The sequence below is a fragment of the Pararge aegeria genome, chromosome 4 (assembly GCF_905163445.1).
Source record: "Pararge aegeria chromosome 4, ilParAegt1.1, whole genome shotgun sequence".
In the NCBI taxonomy this organism is placed as follows: Eukaryota; Metazoa; Arthropoda; class Insecta; order Lepidoptera; family Nymphalidae; genus Pararge; species Pararge aegeria.
Genome location: NC_053183.1, coordinates 13,789,625 through 13,813,998, shown reverse-complemented (window position 1 = coordinate 13,813,998; position 24,374 = coordinate 13,789,625). Strand labels below are relative to the sequence as shown.

The following is a 24,374-nucleotide window of genomic DNA, read 5'->3' as shown; positions in this document are numbered from 1 at the left end:
GCAGTCCAAACTCTTTGAGCAGTTCGTGTTGCCAGTGATGTGTTATGGCTCCAAAACATTTTCGCTTTCTAGGAACTAAATTTTAAAATGTGATTACATTTTAATTAATAATTTTTCAGACATTTTATTGCAATTGCTCGTACTTGGATCTTATTTTATTGATTTACGGCCCGTAGTCCGAAATATAAAACGTTTTAACCCATATATTTATTTCCCTTTACACTTGTACTTTATGATAAATACCTCGATTGAGCTAACCGCAAGTTACATACAGACAAATCATTCTTTTTAAGGGGTGTGATAGTACTTATGAAAAGCTTTTACTGTATATATCACAGTAGGTATAATTTATGAATAATCGTAAAAATTTCATTTTAAGCGAAATTGTTTCTTATTCACAATAATTATGTTAATATTAATAAAACGTATTCATTTCTTAACAAAAAGTCAACTAAAAAGATATTATGATGCCATATACGTAATTCTCTGGCTTTTCCCTGTAGTATGTAAAAGAAAAAATTATAAAAATGGGTCAGATACTGCTAAAGTAGAGTTAGGGTTCTCATTACTCGTTGGGCCTGATTACCCCATCTTCCCCTTCGAGTATATAACTCATAGACGCTATAGTAATCAACAAGTCCGTCTCCATATCACGGAGGAGAAACAAGTCGGTAAGTTCATGATCTTATCTCTTATTTACATTCACTAAGGGCTGCTGAATGCAAGAGCTTTATTTAAATTTAATGAAGCACTCATATATGTCGTTAAGAGTAAACACTCGCGTGAGTACCCATGTTTTCAATTTATTTTGGCTAATATATATCATCATCATCCTATCGACCAATTTCATGAGAAGGGGTTAAGGCCGTAGTCCACCACGCTGGCCCAGTGCGGATTGGTGGACTCCGCATACCTTTTGAGAACATTATGTAGAACTCTCAGGTATGCAGGTTTCCTCAAATATATATATTTAATTTAGAAAAAGATAATCCTTTTAAGAATTTTTATGCGCTTAATGCGCAAATAAAAATAAATAAGTTTTATTTTTATTTTACAGAGTGTTAAAAATTTACATAAGGACCTTAAATACAATCACAAACAAGCCACTTAAAGAATCTGTGTGTTTCTGATTATTAATTAAATATTGTCTACACTTAAACTTATTAGACACGATTTATTGATGAATTATTAACCAAATTTAATGCTTTAATACCAAATATAAACAAAGACCCAGTGATTATAATAAAATGTGCTTGCAAAAATATGGTTTGGGAAATATATTTATATTCTGAATTGTATAGGAAAAAATAGATAGGTAGGGAAAACTATGTGCGTTTAAAAAATTAAATCCCGAAGAGTAGCCAACTGGGTGCAGCATTTTTAATGAATTTCTATAGCATGGTGGGGATACGGAATAAATGAGTTTTTAAATTATTCGACTACAGCAATAATTCAATGATGATCAAAAAAAAAGAAAGTCAACGAAGTAATTAATTAACTATAACGACATAAAAAATTCTCTAAATTATATATTGCCAAACTTAAAAAAACCCTAGGATAGAGGTTAATTCCGTGTTGAAGCGTTTGTTTTAAGACTGCAAACAAACCTTATATCAGCAGCTTGAAAGGAAGGATTCTAAAATTTAGGTACCTGTGATGACTTATCTATTTAACAACTAGTATTACTGTTTTAAAGCATAAGACGCAATATGTAGAGCATAACATAACATAGATACGGTATTTTTAGTAAATATATTGCAGCATAATTTATAATAGCAGCAACAAATCCTCTTACTCAACTTGGACATAAAATATAAATGGAAAATAATTTATTTGCCTTAAAATGCACAGCTACAAAAAATACCTAAGAAAAAGGAACTGGCCTCGGTCCGCGTTTGAATTGACTGTTAATAAGATTTAACAGATTTTCAATAATTTTATTTGTAGATTTCTTGATTCTAGTTAAACTTCCACTTGCACATTCACTTATGATAAGTACACAGTTGTACATAGTATATAGTTTATATAACGTAAAATAAAATAAATTGATAAAATTGACTTTAGTTTATTTAATTTAATTCAACAAATATAACCTAAAATAAACTATTTAAAACTAAATAAAATCTAAAACGTCCTCGAAACCACCGCAGCGAGGCACAGTTCCTAAGATGCTGGCAGCATTGCCCCTTTGGATGGCCAAACTAATTCGTTGACCAAGGTAACTGCCCGCTCTAGGATCACCGGAAGACTCGATAACCCTTTTCGATAATTCTTTGAAAAGGGCTCTTGCTTCCGGACTCCACGGTCCCAAAGTCTCTACTCCAAAAGGCACAAAAATGAAGCTGCTATCCAGGTTTTGATAAAATTTGCACTATCGTGTAAGGTGATAAGGTTCAAATTAATTTTTCAGATTACTACAATGGCACCCCACAGACTGATGATAGCGTTCTGCTTCTGTGTAATAGCAGCGGGCGCGAACTCCGCATCAATCCACACACAGGATGAGCACATAGTTGTTGCGAGTGAACAACATAAAGTTCGCAGGGTTAGTTAAAAACAGCACTAATTTATAAATATTGGTAACAAAAAAGGCCCTAAACAGACATTTTTCAGACCAATGTACAATTTCGTATTTATAATAAATTTAAAAAATCCTAAAGGTAGAAGGCCATTCATAAAATGTTATTGATGTAATCAATATTATTTAATATCACATCGAATCATTCTACTCAGGAGTTATTTAGGAGATAAGAAATAAAATTAAAAAGTATTTTTTTTAGGTCAATTCAACAGTAACATTTTGTAATAAAATATTCTTAGTCATTATTGCTAAGATTCTGATCAAGTGCATTCCTATCATGGATAGTAACTATCAACTATATTCTAGGTTTCTATTATGTTCACATTTTCATTTTCATTTATAAATTTTAAAATGCAAACATTGCAGTTACGTTATACATTTCCAAGGACCATATTACAATGAGACACCTTTGCAACAAGAGTAAAAACAAGTAATGTGTTATACATTACAAAGGGGTTTTACCTACACTTGAAGGAAATACAAATTTTATAAATTATAAAATGTATATAAAAAAAATGTATGCTATAGAGTTACAGTTTAAATCCTGTCGGTTCCGAAATTTTTATATGCATTTTGTAGAGTCAATTTAAAAACACTGTTATAAAAATTATGAAATTTCCTTTTCTTCTACAGAGCATCGATACTAGTACAGACAGACCCTATGATCCCATCAAATTGACTGAAATGCGCGTGCGCTCAGAAGTAGCTTTGCGTTACGCACGGACATCTGTGATCACTCACGTGATAAATCCTGATATGCGGCCGCAAGAGGCCTCGTTCCACATGCTGCTTCCAGACACCGCTTTCATTAGTGGGTTTACAATGTACGTAGGTATATCATTACCAAATAAGCTGTGCAGCTCACATATTAAGAACTCATGGTTCGTTCGATTAGGTAGCTAGCCAAAAAACTAAGGTCAGCTTTATAGTTCATTAAATGGTCCAAGATAATCGAGCAAGAGCCACTCTGTAGAATGTGCTAACGTAGCGCCTGGCAGTCAGTTTTATTCCGTTACCCGAAGTGAAATTTAATGATGTTTAGAGAAATATTCGGCGGGGAAAAATGATTTGATCATAATATGTTGTATTAATTATAGGATTACTGATGGAAAATCATACAAAGCGTATGTTAAAGAAAAGCAAGAAGCTAAACAAATGTATACCCAAGCTGTATCACAGGGCAGTGGTGCAGCTCACATTGCAACAAAGTAAGTAACATTTTCAATTGTTAAATAAATAAAAGTACGTGACTTATATTATTAGCTATCATCAGCTTTTAAATAAGCTTTGTGAAAAGATCTTATCTTATTCAATGATTTGATAACTTACAACAATATTAATTATTTTTATATTTTTTTTATTAGTGTTTTTACCTACACTTGGTGTAATTATCAATTTTATAAATTTAAAATGCATATAAAAATTTTCGGAACTAAAAGAAAAAGTAGATCGAAACTGCAACGTTTCCTACTAGATGAAGCTGCAGTCACTATAAGACTGACGTGAAAGGCATATACTAATTTCGGCGAGCCGTAGCTTAATTGGAGAAAGTGCTCAGGCCGCGATTGCCAGAGAGTCGCAGGTTCAAATCCTGTCGGTTCCGAAAATTTTCATATGCATTTTAAATTTATAAAATATTCATTATTTACGTAACAGAGCTCGCGACTCCAATCACTTCACGGTGTCAGTCAACGTGGAAGGCAACACTACAGCTGTCTTCGACTTGAGATACGAAGATTTCCTAGTCAGCCGCAACGGGTTGTACAGCCACATAATTAACCTGCACCCTGGCGCTCTTGTGCCAACAATGGAGGTCGTAGTTCATATCAAAGAATCACAAAAGATTACTAAACTACATGTTCCCGAAGTCAGAACCGGAAATGAAATTGAAGCGAAACAAAATGATGCACGTGAGTAGAAATCCTTTTACTTTAAGAATTTTATAACCGTCATGGAATAAGCTTTATTTTATCAACAGGCATGTCCTGAGCTATTTTTTCAAATTCATCTTAACTTTTGCAGAAAACTCTAAGGTTGTTATTCAAAATGGTACAAACGAAAATGAAGTAACCATCACATTTACTCCTGACCTTGCAGAACAGAGAAGACTTGCAAAAATATACAGGGTATGAACTTTTTTAGATTTGTCATCATCATCAATTAAACAGATTGACGTCCACTGCTGGGCAACTTCGATTTATATAAATCAAAGGAGCGCTATCTAGTTACAATATTGGGAAACCGTACTGTCACTAAAGAATAGATGGCGCTATTTCGATACCATATAAAACGCAGTAACTTTCACGCGATCGAATAAGTAAAACTAACTAAGAACAATCGTCATTTCATCTGACAGTCAAATCGAACAAGGTCACCAGGTGGGCTAGACCTTTGTATCGTACCACTTCTGACTGTTATACGACTAGCAACGGGAGGTATCTTTACATCGTTCGAGTCCTTGTAGGACTGCGGTGCATCGATAATGCAGTCGTATTTATATAAAAATACCCACCAAGTCAATGTCATGAACATCTGGCAAATATGAATTTATAGTTATGAAAACTTTGATTATTAAACCACGTTATAAATTTACTGTAACACGTAGGTAGAAAATCTTACACTTGGCACTCAGGTATTCTCTCTCATTGGATAATTATTAAGAAGTAAAATGTAAGTATCGTACGTAGGTACTGCAATTTTTATTCATCATTATTTTAATTGCTTAAAACGCACATAACTTAGAAAAGTTAGAGGTGGTGCTGGGATTCGAACTCGGCGACTCGAAAGTGTAGCCGAAGTCCTAACCACGAGGCTATCCCCGCTGTGGGTGGGTTTGTAGGCTAATCAATGTTTAATATTTTCAGGATAAAAGCCAACTCGGTAGTAGCAGCACAGCGCTCGGACAGTTTGTGGTGGAGTACGACGTAGAGCGGTCTAATAATGGTGAAATCTTAGTAAGTAATTATTTCGTCAAATTATCTATACTTATAATAATACTGTAACTGGAAGATTTCTGTACATTTAATATATTTAGAAAATTTTGACCGGGGAATGCCTAATAATCGATACTGAGTCCAAAACAGATTTTTATTTAATTTTAGTCTGTCTGTCTGTCCGCGCATCACGTGAAAACTACAATTCGTTTCTTGGTTTTTTTAAGATATTAAAACCTCTACTACCAGATTCGGTGCAGACGAAGTTGCGCGGGTCAGCTAGTAAATAATAAATGTATTTGTTCCATACAAAAGTTGAGAAACCAAAGTTTCCCATTATTATTAATACTTGAATACGGGCCCGTTGGCTTGATTCCCTTTTTTTCCCTTGAAATAACCTTACATATTTACATGGTGCTTAAAAAAACAACTTTACTTTCTTATAATATTATTTGTGTATAGTATATATTAGTGGCATACACAGGGTTTTCAACCAAGGTATGTATAAAGCAGGTACATGGTATAAAATGGAAAGATTCCCCTCAAATACGAGTTATATAAAATACTTTGGGAAGGCAGTGCTTTCGTGCATGTATGAAGTGCACACCACTGATGTATATTATATGTCCGAGGCCGATTTTAAGACTATAGAGTGAGCATGTTTCAGTTGAACGATGGCTACTTTGTACATTTCCTGGCACCTACTTCGCTACCGCCACTGAGCAAGCACGTTGTGTTTGTGTTGGACACCTCGTATTCTATGTACGGTGGAAAGATCGAACAACTGCGCAAAGCCATGGATGTCATACTCTCCGACCTTCATCCAAACGACTATTTCAACATTGTCGAGTTCAACAGCGTTATCAAGGTGAGGCTTTACCAAATGAAAATAACGGTGATAGCTTTGTACTGAATGAATGTATAAATGTATGAAAGTATTAATAAATACCTATTATTGTACACAGCATAGAAAATAAAAATAAAAAATGCCAATTTAAAAGAAGAATAAGATAGAATGTACAATTTGCCGCCCTTATCGCTACATTACAGTAGGTACTATTGTTTTTTATAATAATAATTGACGGACTAAGCAAATGTTTCACCTGATGGTTAGTGAAAAACAATCCCTCATAAACAGAGCAACAATTCGCAGGGCAAAATAGGAACACGTCCTGTAACGTGCCGTCATGTGTGCCATCAACTTGAGGCGTAGGTATTGCCTGTATTATTACACGAGCAATCGAGCCTTTCAGACCGGAACTCAATATTGTGGTCAACAAACCTGGTGGTAGTACTTCGGCGGACGAGTTTTGTCACATAAAGCTCTAAAAAAGCTTCACTACTACATCATTATAATATCTAAATGTTTACAGATTTATGAATTGAAGGATGATGAATCGCTTTATACACATACCAGCTCTGCTTCGGCGGTGCCACCAGCACCTGCCTCGGCGGCTAATATTGCCAAAGCGAAAGTTATTGCGTCCAGACTGAATATTAGTGGAGGTATTTATTTTGTTATTAGTAATGTTTTCCTTCTCTTGTACTATTTCTGCATCTACTTCTCTATCAATATTAAAATAAATTTGTCGGATACTTTCTCTTTATATAGAAATATAATATGTATGTATTCAAGCAATCTGCAAAACATAGGTATTTTATTACGATAAGAGGTATGTCAGATTGTTCATTTTCCTAAATTACCCAAACGACTCATGTACATATCGTATGTTTAATGTATTTCAATATTGTAATTCGAATGCACCCTATGGCCTGTTTAATTTTATTAATGTACCTAACTTTTAACAAAACAACTGTTATTATAACTTCCTTACTTCCGTAAGTCTTTCCTTCGCGCCCTAACTAAGCAACTTATGAACTGATTTTTGGCATAGAGCTCGTTGCAAGGATGGAGAGTAACTTTCATGATATATACTTTAAAATACTGTTTACACGGGATTTGTTAAAACGACGACGAAGAAAGCGGACATCAGCTAATTAAAAATAATATAGAACATGATGCTCATTTAGCTATGATGTATTTAATTTAGTTATAGAGACGTGGACATCGTATGCGAAGAAAAAACGCCGGCTAAGTGCCTTTCACATGCGCTGCTTACGCAAAATCCTGGGCATTCCATGGAAGGACAGGGAGACCAAAGAAAATGTTGTAAAACGTGCGAGAACATTCAGCCTCACTGTCTTATTAAAGCACAGACGTTTGCGCTGGCAAGACACGTCAATAGAATCACTCCTTCTCGTTTACCGTGGCAGGTCCTTCTTGGCGCAGTAGCACACGCCAGTGTGTGGAGTCCACGATGCCGCGTGGTTTGATGTTCTTGCATTGAGGAGAGCGGCGGATCAGTGTCGCGAATGGGCCAAAGGTCAAAATTGTCGCTCACGACGCGGTCTGTACAGACACAAGAAAATGCCTCCTAGACAACGTTTGAATCGTTTAATAAAGATGACCTAAATGATAATGATCATAGCAAACTAATTTAGCATATAGCATCCTAGCATCTATGATATAAAGTTTTCTTTTATTTTTTTTACAGCAACTAACATTAACGACGCATTGGAAGCGGCTTTGAGTCTTGTAAAAAAGAGCGTTGAACAGAAAAACGAAAAGATTGATACTGAAAACGATAATGAACCAGCTGAAATAAAAAGTAAGTAAGCGTTGTCTTTTTCAGTCTAAAAAACAATTTCCCTAACTGATTTCGGTCACAGTGGTCAATTTATCTAGAAATGTTCTAACTACGCGGGCGATATTGTAGTGCAGAATTGTGTCTGCAAACACAGGCGCATTCAGTATTTCCTTACTCTCAAAGTTTGGACAGCAGACCATGATCAGGCGGAGTAACGACAGCTTAACGTACTCTCCTAAGCAACGGGTTTGAATCACCGCCAATTCTCAAACTTTGGGCTGGTACTAAGAATTCATCATTATCATCATCATATCGACCGGTTTCCGGGTCACTACAGGGCACGAGTCTCCTTCCATTATGAGAAAGAGTTAAGGCCTTAGTCCACCGCGCTGGCCAAGTGCAGATTGATAGACTTCACACACCTTTAAGAACGTAATGGAGAACTCTCAGGCATGCAGGTTTCCTCACGTTGTTTTCCTTCACCCTTGAAGCAAGCGATATTTTAATTAAAAAAGAACACAACTCAGTAAGAGTTGCGTGCCGGAGTTCGAACTAGGTCACAAAGGGAGGCCGAAGCTCTAACCACTAGGCTATAACTATTCTAGGATGCCGTTGCCTGATTATTGATGACGTAAAATGGCTATCTAAAGTTAAGATGTAGTAGGTATACCCACGTAAATAGGATGTTACATTAATAGGTAGGTGTATGTATTCCATTTCAGTACAAATGGAGCCCATAATTATCTTTTTGACGGACGGCGAGCCCAACGTGGGTCAAAGTGACCCCAACCAAATTATCTCGCATATAACCAAAATGAACTCTGGAGAAATAAGAGCAGCCTTGTACTCGCTCGCTTTTGGTAAGAGTTATTTTCAATTTTGTATATGAAATATCAAACAATATCGAACTATTGGATTATTAGATTAGATATTAGAAGCAGGCGTTACCTACTTAGCGGAGTTCCAAGGTATACTATGAACATTAGGTTTAATCTGCTATACCTGCTCTGCGAAAAGTGTGAGAATCTGTACGGTGTGTAAATTACATTTCTTCAATCATTATATTCCACACCAAAATGATCTTCCGCAATCTACTCTACAGTCTACACGTTTGTTTCACCTCACCGGACCGGATACCGTAGCACCCTCAGGAGATGTTGACTTGAACTTCACTCAATGAACAATTGAACAATTATAAGTAACTTACTTAACGGTTGTTCATCTCCCGGGGATGCGAATTGTGATCAAAAGTCACCGGCTTGATTTACTTAGCAATAAGGCCTGTGTTTTATGTATCCTATGTACCGGATAAAGGATGTTTTAGGTTTAAATCTTGAAACATGTACTTGCAGGTGACAACGCGGACCGTACCTTCCTCCGCAAACTCTCTCTCCGCAATGAAGGCTTCATGCGGCACATCTACATGGCAGCTGATGCGGCGCTGCAGTTACAGGACTTCTACCGCCAGGTGTCCTCGCCACTTCTTGCTAACGTCAAGTTCCAGTACCCAAAGAATCAGGTACCTATTTAATTGCCGAATAAGTAATTGCAAGACTTTTGTGTCCACGACCTCGAATTGGAGCAGCGTGGTGGGTCTATGCTCTAAAACTGTCTCTGCTATGAGATAAGAGGCTTCTGTTTAATAGAAAAACTGGTAGATAGTTTAATAGAAAAGTACATCATTCTAACCTTTTTACCACGGAAAACTCAATTTTAATATTATCGTTTAATATTTTCAAACAAATTTTACTTCCCCCACAGGTTAATCTAGTCTCCGAGTATTGGGGCACAGGTGGAAATAATATACGTGTAATAATACGGCGGTAAACTTGTCCTACACGCTGTTTATTTTATCCCTTGATAAGGGGAATATCATTTTTGTCTCCTGCCCATGCTAGCCGTCAAGTACTTCATATGGAACTCTATCTGCGGAGTGATTGCTCTGATGGCATCTGTTTTTCGGGGACTAGTATGATGTGGGGATAATTATATTAAGGGTAAAAACGTAACTACACGACAAGCACGTTGTGTCATAAACTTAAAGGTCGTCGTCAAGTAGACTCCTTTCTATAAGATTTGCAATAATAATAATCGATCTCCGTATTGTTTTCAGGTAAAAGAAGAGTCTGTGAGCCTTCATAACTTCCGTACTATTAACGCGGGCTCGGAGGTGGCCGTAGTGGGGCAGCTCGCGGATGACGTCACCGAGATAACGCCACGAATCGTTGGCTTCTCAGGCATTGAAAACGAAGTGGGCTGGGTATGTAAAGCTCAATAGTTTTAATTTCCATAAAAAAATATAGAGAATTCCGTAAATAAAAATGCGTGAGCCGTCACGAGACGCCTGGCAGAAACATCGAAATTGTTTTCTATAAGCGCAGAAAAGAACAGATTACGGCAGAAATTAGATTTGGCAAAATGAAAAGACAAAGCATTATAAATTTGTTTACATAAATTGATGACACCAACAATCTGGTTTACCCTCGCCTATAAATGTTTGACATCAAAAGCGTGCTGTGTTGTGGCATCAGATCAGAATACTCAGATCAGAAACGAATGAAAAGAGATCAGGCGCAGGCCTGACCTCTTTTCATTCGTTTCGGATCTGCTCTCCCCTCGGACCATGAAAGAGTGGAATTAGAGAGTGCACCTGTGTTTGCGCACACACTTGTGCACCAAAGTATCTCCCACGTAATTGAAAAATCATTTTGGATGTTGACCACCGAAATCGGTCAGGAAAACTGTATGTATTTACGAGACGACTAAGGGCATATAACGGAGAACGGGCAAAAGCGTCGTCTGTGATACTGCTAATTCAAATTCAAATTCATTTATTTCAGGCTTAACCCATAGGAATAGAAAGAAAATATATAAAATGGCAGATGATATTTAAATTAATACATTTAAATTATAAAATAAAACAAAACCAAAATCGAAGTAAAATTAATTTTTAAATTTTAAAATTGCCTATTTAAAATTCACAACGCTTTTATACATGTCTTCCGCAGCAATGTTGAATGTAAACACAATCAAGCCAACTGCTAAATCCACTGCGACTGCCAACTTGTCTGGTTATGCGCAAACCATTCCGTTGGCAGAAGCTTTAAGTCCAGGAGTGGACTGGGCTGTGGGCTTAATATTGGATAGAAGCAGGCGTTACTTTGCGGAATTCCATGATATATTATGAAAATTAAGCTTGATTTGCTGTACTACGTGAAAAACAAGAAATTAGGCTTAATTTTCATAATATGGACTGTGGCTCTTGATAATGATTGATAAATATCAAATATAGCCTCCTAACGAGCTGTTTATTTGTGAATGTTACTAATTCTGCAATATTTTTTAAAGAATCGGTATGAAGTAGCTCCGGAAGTGGTCGTAAATAGTACCAAGGACGAGCATATGCCTCTCGAGCGGTTGTGGGCGTACCTCACCATCAAGCAGCTTTTGGACAAGCGCGCCGCTGACGGCGACCACAGCACTGATGAAAACAGTCCCGAGAAGAAGGCTCTGGCTATAGCGCTTAAGGTATATCAGGGCTACCAACTGCCCAACCTTATAAACCAGCGGCGCACTTCGTCACGGCGCCGCGCCCTAACCGTACGCCGCGGCGTACTTGTTAGTTAGGTAGATAGTCGCAATTAATAAAACATCCTTATTCATTATGAAACTAATTAAACCATAATAAATAATAAATGTTCGAGTCTACCGGTGATCCTAGAGTGGGTAGTTACCTTGGCCAACGAATTAGTTTGGCCATCCAAAGGGGCAATGCTGCCAGCATCTTAGGAACTGTGCCTCGCTGCGGTGGTTTCGAGGACGTTTTAGATTTTATTTAGTTTTTAAATAGTTTATTTTAGGTTATATTTATAATTTATTTGGGTAAATAAAATTGTATAAATGTAAAAATAAATGTTAAAATAATTCTACCCCTACAATGAGATGGAATTGTGAGGAGATCACAAAGCTCACTCGGTGATCTCAGACCGTCTCCCAGCATGGTCGACTACGGCCTAAACCCTTCTCATTCTGAGAGGAAACCCGTGCCTCGGCTGGACCGGTAATATTTTTTATAATTCAGGAGAAGTTCTTGTATTCAATTTTAGAATTTTAACAAAGCTATCTCACTTTTCGATGGAAAACGGATCGATAAATTGCGCTGTTTTTACCTATAACTTGAAATCCGAATCTCTTTGGTAGGTAAATAATATAACATTAAATTTAAAACATTAGAGAACATTTTATAACGCATGCAATTATTAACAATTCCTCTAATACTGGTTGCCAGATCGATTCTTCCTGTTATCGGGATCAATAACCGATTTTTCGAGATTTTAGGGCTTTGGTCGGGAGAAATAAAAAAATAAGTTAAATATTTTAATTAAGTAAACAAACATATTTTTGCATTGCACTGTAGATATAAGAAAAAAAAACAAAGAAGTTATTTGTGACAGACAAGATAAGAACCGAATGAGCATGTTTATTGTTTTTGTTCTTGCCATAAGTATTTGTCATTTTTTTTGTGTTTTTGCAAGTTTCGTTTGACAAAAATGTGACTTTGAATGTAAAAACTTAAAATTATCAAACTTGTTTTTCGGGGGATTATTTGCTTTGTCGGGAGTCGGGAGGACATACAGAAATTCGGGAGAATCCGCCAATTCACGATCGTCTGGCAACCCTAGCAAGGCATGTGGGGAACACGTTTCACTTTCGGAGGGCCGAGGTATATGTATTTTGTTCTTTATTAGTTATTTTAGGTTCGCTGTCTGTTCTAGTACTCGTTCGTGACCCCTCTGACGTCACTGGTAGTAGTAAAGCCGAATGAAACTTACTCTGTTGATGTCGAACCAGCTGAAGCTACATGTAAGTAATAATGATTAAGAATACGGAAACCGTGTACACGACTAATATTGAAGCATCAAGTCAGTTCATTCCATTTAGTACTTGATAGTAATTATTTTTGTTCTAATGTACTAAACGTTTACCACAAAATGGGGAAAATGGGAAAAGTATGTGAGCAACATTCCGCGGGTGTGAAGTGAGACATGCGTCGTTGGCGTGGAGCGTTTTGACTGTTTGTTGGACATACACAGCATGGAATAATGGCTAAATGAGTGTTCTGTATTTTCTTAATAATTGTGGTGGTTAAAGTAAACTGTAGCCTTAATACAAGATTTGCTTGCTCGAAATCGAGGAGTCGTTTTCGAGTATGTAATCACTTGAACACCGGAATAAAATAGCATATTAATATTTGCATTGAAGTAAAGCTCCAATTTAAATTCAAAATTCATTTATTTCAAGTAGGCCTAGTTTATAAGCACTTTTGAAAAGTCAAGTCAGTCTGTTTGTAGTGACTGAGCCGGCAAGAAACTCAGCAGATTGCTTTTTTCCAGCATCAATCTTTAGATTTTTTCTTTTTTGTGAGAGATGAGAGCGGAGTGGCCTGCTTCCAAGCAGCCTTGTAGTTAGGAATTCATCAATCGTGTAGTAACCAAGATTGGTTAAATGTGTTTTAATATATTGTTTAAACTTAGGTAAAGGTAGATCTAATAGTACCTTCGGTATCATGTTATAAAAGCATATACACACAACTAATTTATGTCCGTTTCTAGTAAGTCGATTGTTGCCCTACACAGCAAGGCGCTTTATCGATTTGTTTTCTCAGCAAAACTACTTTTTTATTATACCTCCAGCCACACCAGCGTGGGTATCTCCATCGCAGAGCGCTGCGCCACCGGTCTGGAGTGCACCCGCCGACTGGGGATACGGAGCCAACAGACGTGGAGGTAAATTAACGGATTTACTTTTTATATGTACCTATAAATAAAACTAAATAACATTCAATAAAATACCAGCGGATGTAAGAGACTGCGTAGAATTTCTGTTTTTTAGGGTTCCGTAGCCAAAGGATAAAACACTATTTAGGACCCTATTACTAAGTCTCTACTGACCGTCCGTCTGTCTGTCACCAGGCTAAATCTTATGAAACGTGACAGTTAGACAGTTGATATTTTCACAGATGATGTATTTCTTCAACTTTTTTAGTATTTGTTCTACAACAACAACTACTAAAAAAAAAAAAAATATTTAAGGAGGCATACAACGGACGTGATTTTTTGCCGTTTTAAAAGATACACGCTTGCACCATGCACGCTTCCATACCACCTTTTTTTTTGCCGTGGTGGAAATTATTGCTACCTCCGACCGTTGGGCAGGACGGCGGTTATGTGGGACTCCCCCCTCTAAAGGGGTATACCTAAACTAAAAACCACCACGGCATTTCCCTCTTGTTGGCTTTGTTAGACGCCTAGGGAACTTCCCTACCACCCTGAGCGTTAATGTGCACGTACCGGCACGTTCTACTGAAAGATCATCGTCAAAAATAAATATTTATACTAAATAATGTTTTGCACAGAGATAGCTTGCAGTTGTCGAAGCAAACTATCTCTGTGCAAAACATTATATCTGTGATTTGCATTAAAGATTTTTTAGATTAGTTTGGTTTGGTTCTTAGAAAAGTCTTTAACTTGCCATCATTAAGTGATGGTAAATTTCCACACCAAATACACTCTCTATAAATATCACTGAAGATGAATGTATTCAGCTTCGTGATGTCTGTTTGTCCATTTGTCTTTATGTATCCAGTAGGTGTAGTAGTATTAATTACATTTTTTTTTACAGGCTGGTTCCAGAGAAATTTAATTGGTAAGTTTCATTTGTAACATTCGGTTTTTTAAACCACGATAAGCGCAAGAAGGAAGGCTAATTATTAGGGCTGACACATTTTTTTAGAAAGTAATAATTTTCGGACCGAACAGATGGTAAAAACAAAACCATTGCCTAGATATAGTGCGACACTTCGCAGAGCATGCAAGGAACACGTCGTACAACATTTCGCCCTGTGTCCATCAAACTGAGTCGTCGTTGTTAAGCCTTATATGCATCTAATTACTTATTTCCTCCTCTATTTCCTTGTCCTTTCGAAATGAATATTCAAAATGGTTTGGTAACATGATTTTATTCCCTCCGCATTACATACGAGCCCATTACTGCTCATTTTTTTCTTACATAGGCTCTTCTTAACTTAATCTTTATTACACTAGCTGCGTTTATAATGGTTTTTTTTTTACAAATCCCTTGGGAACCGTTTGTTTACTTTGGAAAGTAGCCTATGTTCCGTATGTATGTGTATGTATCCTCTGTCCCTAGATGATCTAACTCTATGACGAAAATCAAATTGATTGGTTGCTTGGCTTGGTTGATTGGCTGCGTCTCCTTCTTTCTTTCGTGCCATAACTATAATATGTATTATGGCGCACCACAAAAAGTATATACAAAAAGAAAAGTACAACAAAACTACGTAGGTATATCTCTCAGGGCGATATCTTCCAGGCAACCAATGGCGAAGAAAACAAGTACTTAAAATAGTTATCTGGTGCATATATACATATACCCATTAAAACAAATATCTCATTACTTAAATAAATATATGTAATATATATAAAACAATAATTTTAAGTAAATATAAATAAATAAAAAAAAAAAAAAACAATATATAAATACAGAATATAATAACAAACTTTGAACTTTTTTAGAGACATCCCCAAGACTTATACGTATACTTATAATATGATGTATTGTTAAATTGAAATTTATCATATAATGTGCAAAAGATACTCCGCGGTTGATTTCCTCAACTGGTGAAAAGGGCTGGCTCTTTTTTTTTTGCAAAAACCAGCCTGGCTGTTGCAGCATGAAAATGCACACTGGCATGACTTTACAGTAATAACTTTAGTTATATCTAAGTATTATTCTAATATGACCAATAAAACAATAACACAGTGTTATGTTCCATTTCGGTCTAATTATTTAACATTCAATAATATTATAAAATTTCATTTTAACAGCTGATTTGTCTGTGAAATAATATTTTTGAAATAACATTAGAAGTAGAATTAGTATTCTGTCGCTTACACGAAGCCGCAACTTGATATTTGTGATTTTGACACGATTTTTATTTTCTCTAGGTAACGGACAACACAACCGCAATACGGTCTACTACGGCGGTAAGTGTTTACATCATCATCATCATATCAAACCATTACACAACCACTACAGGGCACGGGTCTCCTCCCACAATGAGAAGGCCGTAATCCACCACGCTGGCCCAGTGCGGATTGGTGGACTGCACACACCTGTGAGAACAGTATGAAGAACTATTAGGCATGAAGGTTTCCTCACGGTGTTTTCCTTCACCGTTGAAGCACGTGATACTAAAAACGCACATAACTTAGAAAAGTTAGAGGTGCATGCCGGGATCCGAACTCGCCCCTTCAAAAGTGAAGTCGAAGTCCTACCCACTGGGCTATCACCGCTTGTGTTAACATTATATACAAATAACTGCCTCATTGCTCTATTGGTTAGCGTAGTCGATTACGCATCGCGGTCCTGCGTTCGATTCTTAGATCGGGAATTGATAAAACAGGCTACAAAAACAAAATGTTCGAATAATGGATAGAAGCAGGCGTTACTTTGCGGAAATCCATAATATATTACGAAAATTAAGCTTAATTTGCGATACCCCGCGAACAGCAGGAGAATCTGTATGGTGTAATTTATTTTTTCAATCCTTATACTCCACACCAAACAGATCTTCAACAATGTACCCTCAACGCACATTTCGCTCCGAAACCTGCGTGACGTTTATTTTCTAGGTAACAGACGCATGCACCACGATAGTTTCAACTACGACAGTAAAAACTACGTTACGTGTGTAGTGGCGGACTAACCAGTTGGCTGTTACGAGTATGACAGAACACCCCTAATCAATTCCGTCGCGGCCACAGTACCGACAAAGACAAATACTATAAATATATGTTTAAATATGTGTTATTTGTTTATGCATAATATGTAGCAAGGACAGATACGCCGATTATGAAATTACCCGCTTATATAAGTTTGTCTGTAGCTAAGCAGTGATAGATAGGTTATACTGGTTAGAGGCTCCTTTTCGGGGTGACACGTCTAATTTTTCGAAGTTATGTGCGTATTTAATATAAGGAGTTTAAAATATCACTTGCTTTAACGATAAAGGTAAAAATCTTGAGGAAACTTGCATACCTGAGAGTTCTCCGTATCGTTATAAAAGGTGTGTTTAGTTAACACATCACTTATTCAGCGTGGTGCACGGCCTAAACCTTCCTTATTCTGAGAGGGGTCCGAACCCGGTAGTTACCCGGTAATGGGATGGTATGATGATGATGAATATGAGAGGCTCTGGCCAGCAGTTTGTTAAGAGGTAAAATTCAAATCATATTATCTATTTCCGACCCATCATATTATCTATTTCCGACCCTTGATCAATATTTAATTGGTATCTAAGCATGTTCAATTACGGGTCACACTGTCCTTCACCCACAGCTTTTATTCCCGGGTCGGAGTAAAAGCTGTGGGTAGGTATTGTTAGTAAATTGGCGACGTCAAACCTCGTTGTTTGGATTGCCCTGTGCAGTAAGTCGTCCCTTACGGTTATCGTCTTGAACATGCTATAATCCATGCGAGTGTTAGTATAATAAATACGAAAGATTGTCCGTTTGTTTGTTAGCTATGTTCAGTTTAAATACTTTTTGAAATTACTAGCGTATAATTCAACCTTAAAAGATACACATATGCTACCGCGGTATATTGTTTAGAACTTTTAAAGGGGAACAATCCATTTTATCAAATGCAAACTGTTCTTGATAGTTTGCTGCACTTTTGTGTAGAAATGTTGATAAAGAGATATTATCCCCATCCCTACTAATATTATAAATGTCAATGTAAGTTTGTTTGTTACGCTTTCACGCAAAAACTACTAAACTGATCCTCGTGAAACTTTGTACACATTCTTGGAAGTGTTAGAAGTTATATACTATACTTTTTATCCCGACATTAAGCTCTACTCTAGTAACTATTATTTTTCCTCCTTCAGGTTCTGACAATGATGACTACGGTAAGTTTAAAAAAGATAACTTTAATAAATATTCAAAACAGCAGTTAGGGTTCTTAATTTTGATTTTTTTTTTCTGCTACAAGACAGCCCTTGACTGTTATCATGCCTGGCGGTAAATGATATTGCAGTCTAAGATTGTAGCGGCTATAGGTACTTGTATACAGCGTATTGTTAGGAATATTGGATTAGGCTCACATAAATAAAATACAGTGCACATATTTAAGAGTTATTTATTTAGTTTGTACTTCGAGATTTATTTTAGTTACCTACTAGGTAAACATTTTTCATACTAATACTTTACTTTCGCTTTATTTAAAGCAGGTACTTATAATTTATCATAGTACCTGCCGACTTAATAGGTTTGAATAATTTTATAATGTTTTATTATCATGCCTAAACTTTAACCGTTATTATTATTTGGTCACAATGGTGCTTATAACAGCTTCTAGCAACTAGGTTTAATGTAAATATTTTAATACTCATTTGGAGATGAGCTCGTTAGCAACTTGTGGTTTGTAAGAAAGTACGTTTTAATGACTCGCAATTAAACTAGTTGTTCGTTTTACTTTCTTTTATAAACAAATACTTCTTCTCATAATTAGTGACCTTTTAAACTTCTACCAACTGTACTAAGTTTTGACCATGCTTGTTTTTCCACCATCACCGGTTAATTCCCCATTATTTCTCTATTTTTCACCACTGACATTGACATTCCTCCTACCAAGACCTACAGTTTCCTTTCAGGAATCGGGAATACTCAACAACTGATGTCGTATCGATATTATTTATTTAATCCTAACTGATTCTTAGGATTGCAATTTGTTTGTTTGGATATTTTATTTATTTACATTTATTCCAAATGTTAGTCCATATTATATTAGTTTACTTAAATTGTGCTTGTTTTTCCACCATCACCGGTTAATTCCCCCTTAATTCACTATTTTTCACCACTGACATTGACGTTCCTCCTACCAAGACCTACAGTTTCCGTTCAGGAATCGGGAATACTCAACAACAGATGTCGTATCGATATTATTTATTTAATCCTAACTGATTCTTAGGATTACAATTTGTTTGTTTGGATATTTTATTTATTTACATTTATTCCAAATGTTAGTCCATATTATATTAGTTTACTTAACTTAGTTATATAGTATATTTAACCCATATCCATAGCAATACGAAATTGCTTCTGCCGGGAACCGTGTAATCAGGCTGACTGGTATAACTGGTAAAAAGAGCGGAAAACAATATTAATTTGTCTTAGAGTTCCCAAGTAAAGCAATGAACTTTATTTACAAGAAGGTTAAACTTTTTTCTGATGATTTCCAGGTATTTCGTCTCTATTGTACGCGTACCCTCCAAAATACACGAACTCATGTAAGCTTATTTCATAATTGATTAGCTTTTTTTTTTTGATTCAAGATCTTATTTGCAATGGGTGAAACTTCAAATTTGCCTACAATACGTTACCTGGGCTTTTCACAGAATGTTTGTAAAACTAAAATCAGAAGTACAGAATTTGCGACTCGCGAGAAGTACAGAAGTACAGAATTTGCGAAAGTGAAATGAGGTCAATTTTACTTCGGCTATACAGAGTTCAATACTCGAAAACGACTCCACGATTCCGAGAGAGCGAGAGATTATAGGGATCGGTAACACGCAGTGTTTAGTGTGTGCTTTGTGTGTTTATATATTATAATTACAATTTAAAATATTTGGAATTTCACTTTCTTGTGAGAGATGAAAGCGGAGCGGCCTGCTTGTCTTTATTTGGTCGCTAATTGTGGGATAACCTTAGAATATAAACATATACGGACATAAACACAATCAGACAAAGATACACACACATGCACGCACGCACGCACGCAAGCACGCACGCACACACAAATATGTGCTTTTTCACATGCTGCGACTAATAAATTTTTATTTGCTTGTTTTTGATCGATTAGTCTTCTTTGTTTCTTTACGTCTTGTTCACACTTTTATGTTATTAACTCTTTTAAATATTTATTAATTCAAAATACTTAATTATTTTTAATCCTCCCAATAATTGTTGGGAGCTCTGCACTCGAAATTGTAGACGAGTATATATACCTAGGACACACGATCCAGTTAGGTAGGTCCAATTTCGAGAAAGGCAATTTCGTGGCAATGGGCGGGGCACATAGCTCGGAGAACCGATGGACGTTGGGGTCTTAAGGTGCTGGAATGGCGACCCCGCACCGGTAAACGCAGCGTAGGTCGGCCCCAAACGAGGTGGACAGATGACATCAGGCGAGTAGCTGGGAGCCGTTGGAGGCAAGCGGCCCAGGACCGTGCATTGTGGAACTCCCTACAAAAGACCTATGTCCAGCAGTGGACGTCAATTGGTTGAGATGATGATGATGAATTATTTTTATGTTAAATCCGAGACCGTTCTATTTAAAAATGCTATGTTTACGTAATCTTTGTGGCCTTAGATTTAAGTGAAGCTATTTATAAATATATTTTTATTGTAACGCTGTTGATTACGAATAAATAAATAAATACCGACTCGGTTTTTGTAAGATATACAATTACGTAGCACATTAATTTGGTCTATGAAGGTTTTACCCGCGTTTTCAAAGAAAAAAAAATATGAAACGCTACAGAATATTATCGTTATCACATCGAGTAAAGAATATCGACAACTAACTACTTGTGTACTTTATTTAAAAAAAGGCAAATTTTTTTTTTCTCATTTTCAGTTCGGTTCAATCCCGCTCGGAGAATCACGGCCTATCGTAAGCTTATTTCATTATTTATTATTCCTATCATTTACTTATGTACATTTTTTTTTTAATTTTCAACAATTAAAGTACATTAAATCGTTTAAGCGGTACCGAATATTGTCGTATTAGAGCTAAGAATACCGACTTCTACGTACTCGTGATAGCTCAATAATTCTATGGTAATTGTTTTAGTCACCATTGACTTAATCGGCTATCACAAGTAATGAGCTCGACTGTGAAGCTTACGACCGACGATAAGAATATAAAGGAGAACAGCAGCGTTCTCTGTAGGTACTACTTAAACCATTTACCGCAATCACCAATCCGTCTAACGGATTTTTTTTTTTGTTATCGGGGGGAATCTTCAAAGATACCCGACCTCAGGGAAGATCGTCGGTGGCCATCCTCGGCACTCGATCTCCTAAGAACGCACCGGTGCCTCCCTCGTACAGCGCATGTAGAGCTCGTCCCGGCAGAAAATATTCCCACGACCTCATTTGCCTCGCTATGGGCTACGGCAAGCTGCTGTCCTACCCGGGTCGTTTAAATTGATGTTAAACGGCAAGAGCCCCATCCTGCCCGACACGACCCGATGTCCCTTCATGTCGGACTACTGATCAGATGGAATTGGGCGATGATTGCCATCCGCCCGGATCGGCTCTCTCTCGATCGCGTTCGGCCATTACGGCCTTTTTAGCAATTACGATCTCGCAGAAGGAGACCATCGCCCTCCATGCTTCATCCTCTGCCAGCATTGCTGCTACACACACTGGGCACACCCCCTAGTTGAAAGAGGCCTCAAGTCCTGCAGTATCATTTCCCAAAAGTCAGTTTAATACCAATCTGAGATCGGCTCAATGATACTGGGAAATCATGTACAAATTGTTATCAAGACGCGCACTGCAATAAAACTAAGTTACATGTACTAATGTACAAAAAAAACACCAGATTGTACCAGATTGAAACTCTTGTGTGATAGAAAACCATTACTTTACTGCTTGTTTGGGCGTGTAAGGTTGCCGATGTCGTGCTTTCTCTTTTGCTCAATATACGGGTACATATTGAGATAATACGACATCTGCCGCCTTTTATAATTCTGTACCTTAATGGCGGAGCATTAAAGTATAGATTTTTTTCAACAGAATTTCAGTCAATTCAATTCAATTTATTCAGCACAATACGTTATGTTACATTTATAAAACGAGTTTTAAAATAAATTCAATTATATAATGACGTATGTGAACACAGTTAGGGCGGTAGCCATTTCTATATTTAAATAATTCCATGAATTTCTATACACAAGTAGGACATTGTATAGTAGGGAAACCGACTTTATGGGTTATTGCTCAAAAAAACAATTACTAAATAAAAGCATTGCGCACGCTATGACGTATCATTTAAAATTTTATTAAATTTATTTAATTAGGACCATTTACCTCCGTGCCCGCTACTATTACTACTACGAGCACTAGTACACAAACTCCAACTACAGCCTCAAATGTAAACTACCACTTAGAAGGCTTTGAATGGACATCTTCGATGCTCAACAGCAGCACTGGCGCACTTACAGTGCTCGGAGAAAATGGTACACAAGTCATCCTTCAGTTGGCGACGGATGTTGACGTGAGTAGGAATAGTTATTCATAACATTATTATTAATAAACAAACCATGAGTAATATTATGAAAGCGAAACTTCTTCGATGTTTAACGGCCGAAAATTTAAAGTGAATTTTTTGTTTTTCGTCCAAGCAGATGGCCCACCTGATTAAAAGTGGAAAACCGTCGCCTATAAACAGAGTAACACTCCGCAGGGCATGCAAGAACATCCTGTAATTACACCGGCAACCAGCTTTCAGATCAGCTCAACGAACTCAACGACTTGCTCAACTACGTCTACTGCATTATAAATAAATATTACGAATACAAATTCTATGCAATTCTAGCACAGCATACCTGGGAGATGCGGGTTCAAATCCCGTCTTTATAGTTTATTTATATCCATTTTAAATATATATGTTATATTTCCTCAAAGTGTACGTAAATACCAAGATATATTTACGTGGTATCACGTGAGGGATAATGACGTACCATACGCACGTAGGTACGTATATAAAGCACTTAAGCAAAATCATGAAAACTGGATAATATTACATAAAACTGTTCAGTTTCCTAAATAGGAAACAGAATGTGTAATGTATTCTGTCCCATTCTTTCCTGTACATTTATATGTTTGTTCCTTTATCCACACATTATTCAGTTTTCCCATACAATTGTCAAGAGTATTAAGATATATATATATGAAAGGTTTAATATTATGTACCAAGCTTACAAATCGTTTATTAATTTAATGTAAAACCATGGAAACTGAACACTGAATAATATAACATATTATTTCCATGGTGACTACTAATAGTTCTATCTCATGCTCTCCCATACCTTTGTGTTGCTTTCTTTATCATAGCGTATTTTCGTTACATCGAGTTAAAAATCTCAACGAATCTCATGCAATAATTATAATACAAAGATTGTATTCACATTGTTTGAACAGCCGCCAAAAGCAGATGCTGGAGATAAGGAGTGTTCGAAGAGCACGTTCGCAGTGGGGGCGAATGAGAACGTAGGCAGAGTCTGTGTGTATCTCACGCGGTGCTACGCTGCCCGGACCATCACTTCTGATGACTATCAGAAGAGCTACTGCATTGTCAACAACAGGTAATAACAAAGTGGATGGTTGAGACGGAGAGTGCGGATAGCAGTTCATGACAGTAGTGCAGGCAGTTTCTGTACCCTATGTGTAACTCATACTCAACACTGTCTGAAACTCCACTGCTGATGCATAGAAGAAAGTCGCTTTAAATAATAAATAAATATACACACATTGCCATGTAGCTCCAGAGTAAGCGTAGCTTGTGTTGTGGGTACTAGATGACAGATGAATGTTTTTATGACAAATGAACATAAAAACTTGTAATATAAAGATAAACTCAAGAGCCATCATTGGTTCAGACTTAAAACTCTATTCGTTCAGTGATTGCCCACTTTTCCGAACTCAACAATAATGCTACTATTAGTCAAATAATATACTTTATCTTTAAATCACATATTTTTTTCTACTTCAGGTATGCTGGTGTCTGCTGCCCAAGAGACGATGTTGATAGAAAACCTTAGTAACAGTATTTGAATTAATTACTGTTAATTCTCATATATATTAAGGTATACCTGTTGAGTACTTTTAGATGTTTAAGTTTTATGAATTACTATTAAAAGCGATTGAAAATAAAAAAAAATATAAAAAAAACCAATTAACTTTTATTTCTGCTATATAATTACCCGATGATATCACTGGGCTATACCTGAAGCGGTGATAGCCCAGTGGGTAGGACTTTGACTTCACTTTGGGAAGGGGGGGGAGTAATAATCCCAGCAAACACTTCTTTTGCAGGCAATTAAAATTTCACTTGCTTCAA

At 36.7% G+C, this 24,374-nt stretch overlaps 1 protein-coding gene across 2 annotated transcripts; it reads left to right on the top strand.

The window, feature by feature from the left end:
- The first annotated feature begins 656 nt into the window (after positions 1 to 656).
- On the top strand, positions 657 to 24,164 carry LOC120637818 (inter-alpha-trypsin inhibitor heavy chain H4-like). Of its 2 annotated transcripts, XM_039909842.1 has the most exons (24): positions 657 to 671; positions 2,411 to 2,545; positions 3,215 to 3,405; positions 3,679 to 3,789; positions 4,238 to 4,491; positions 4,604 to 4,707; positions 5,446 to 5,535; positions 6,182 to 6,382; positions 6,888 to 7,020; positions 8,070 to 8,183; positions 8,885 to 9,022; positions 9,515 to 9,681; positions 10,276 to 10,422; positions 11,511 to 11,690; positions 12,938 to 13,025; positions 13,856 to 13,948; positions 14,844 to 14,867; positions 16,190 to 16,228; positions 18,133 to 18,153; positions 19,486 to 19,533; positions 20,883 to 20,918; positions 22,333 to 22,529; positions 23,456 to 23,619; positions 24,027 to 24,164. In XM_039909842.1, the coding sequence occupies exons 2-24, from the start codon at positions 2,420 to 2,422 to the stop codon at positions 24,073 to 24,075; spliced, it is 2,715 nt and encodes a 904-aa protein (XP_039765776.1). In that variant the 5' UTR covers positions 657 to 671; positions 2,411 to 2,419; the 3' UTR covers positions 24,076 to 24,164. The 2 variants fall into 2 exon arrangements, with proteins under 2 accessions (XP_039765776.1, XP_039765777.1); XM_039909843.1 differs by lacking the exon at positions 19,486 to 19,533.
- The last annotated feature ends 210 nt before the right edge of the window (positions 24,165 to 24,374 follow it).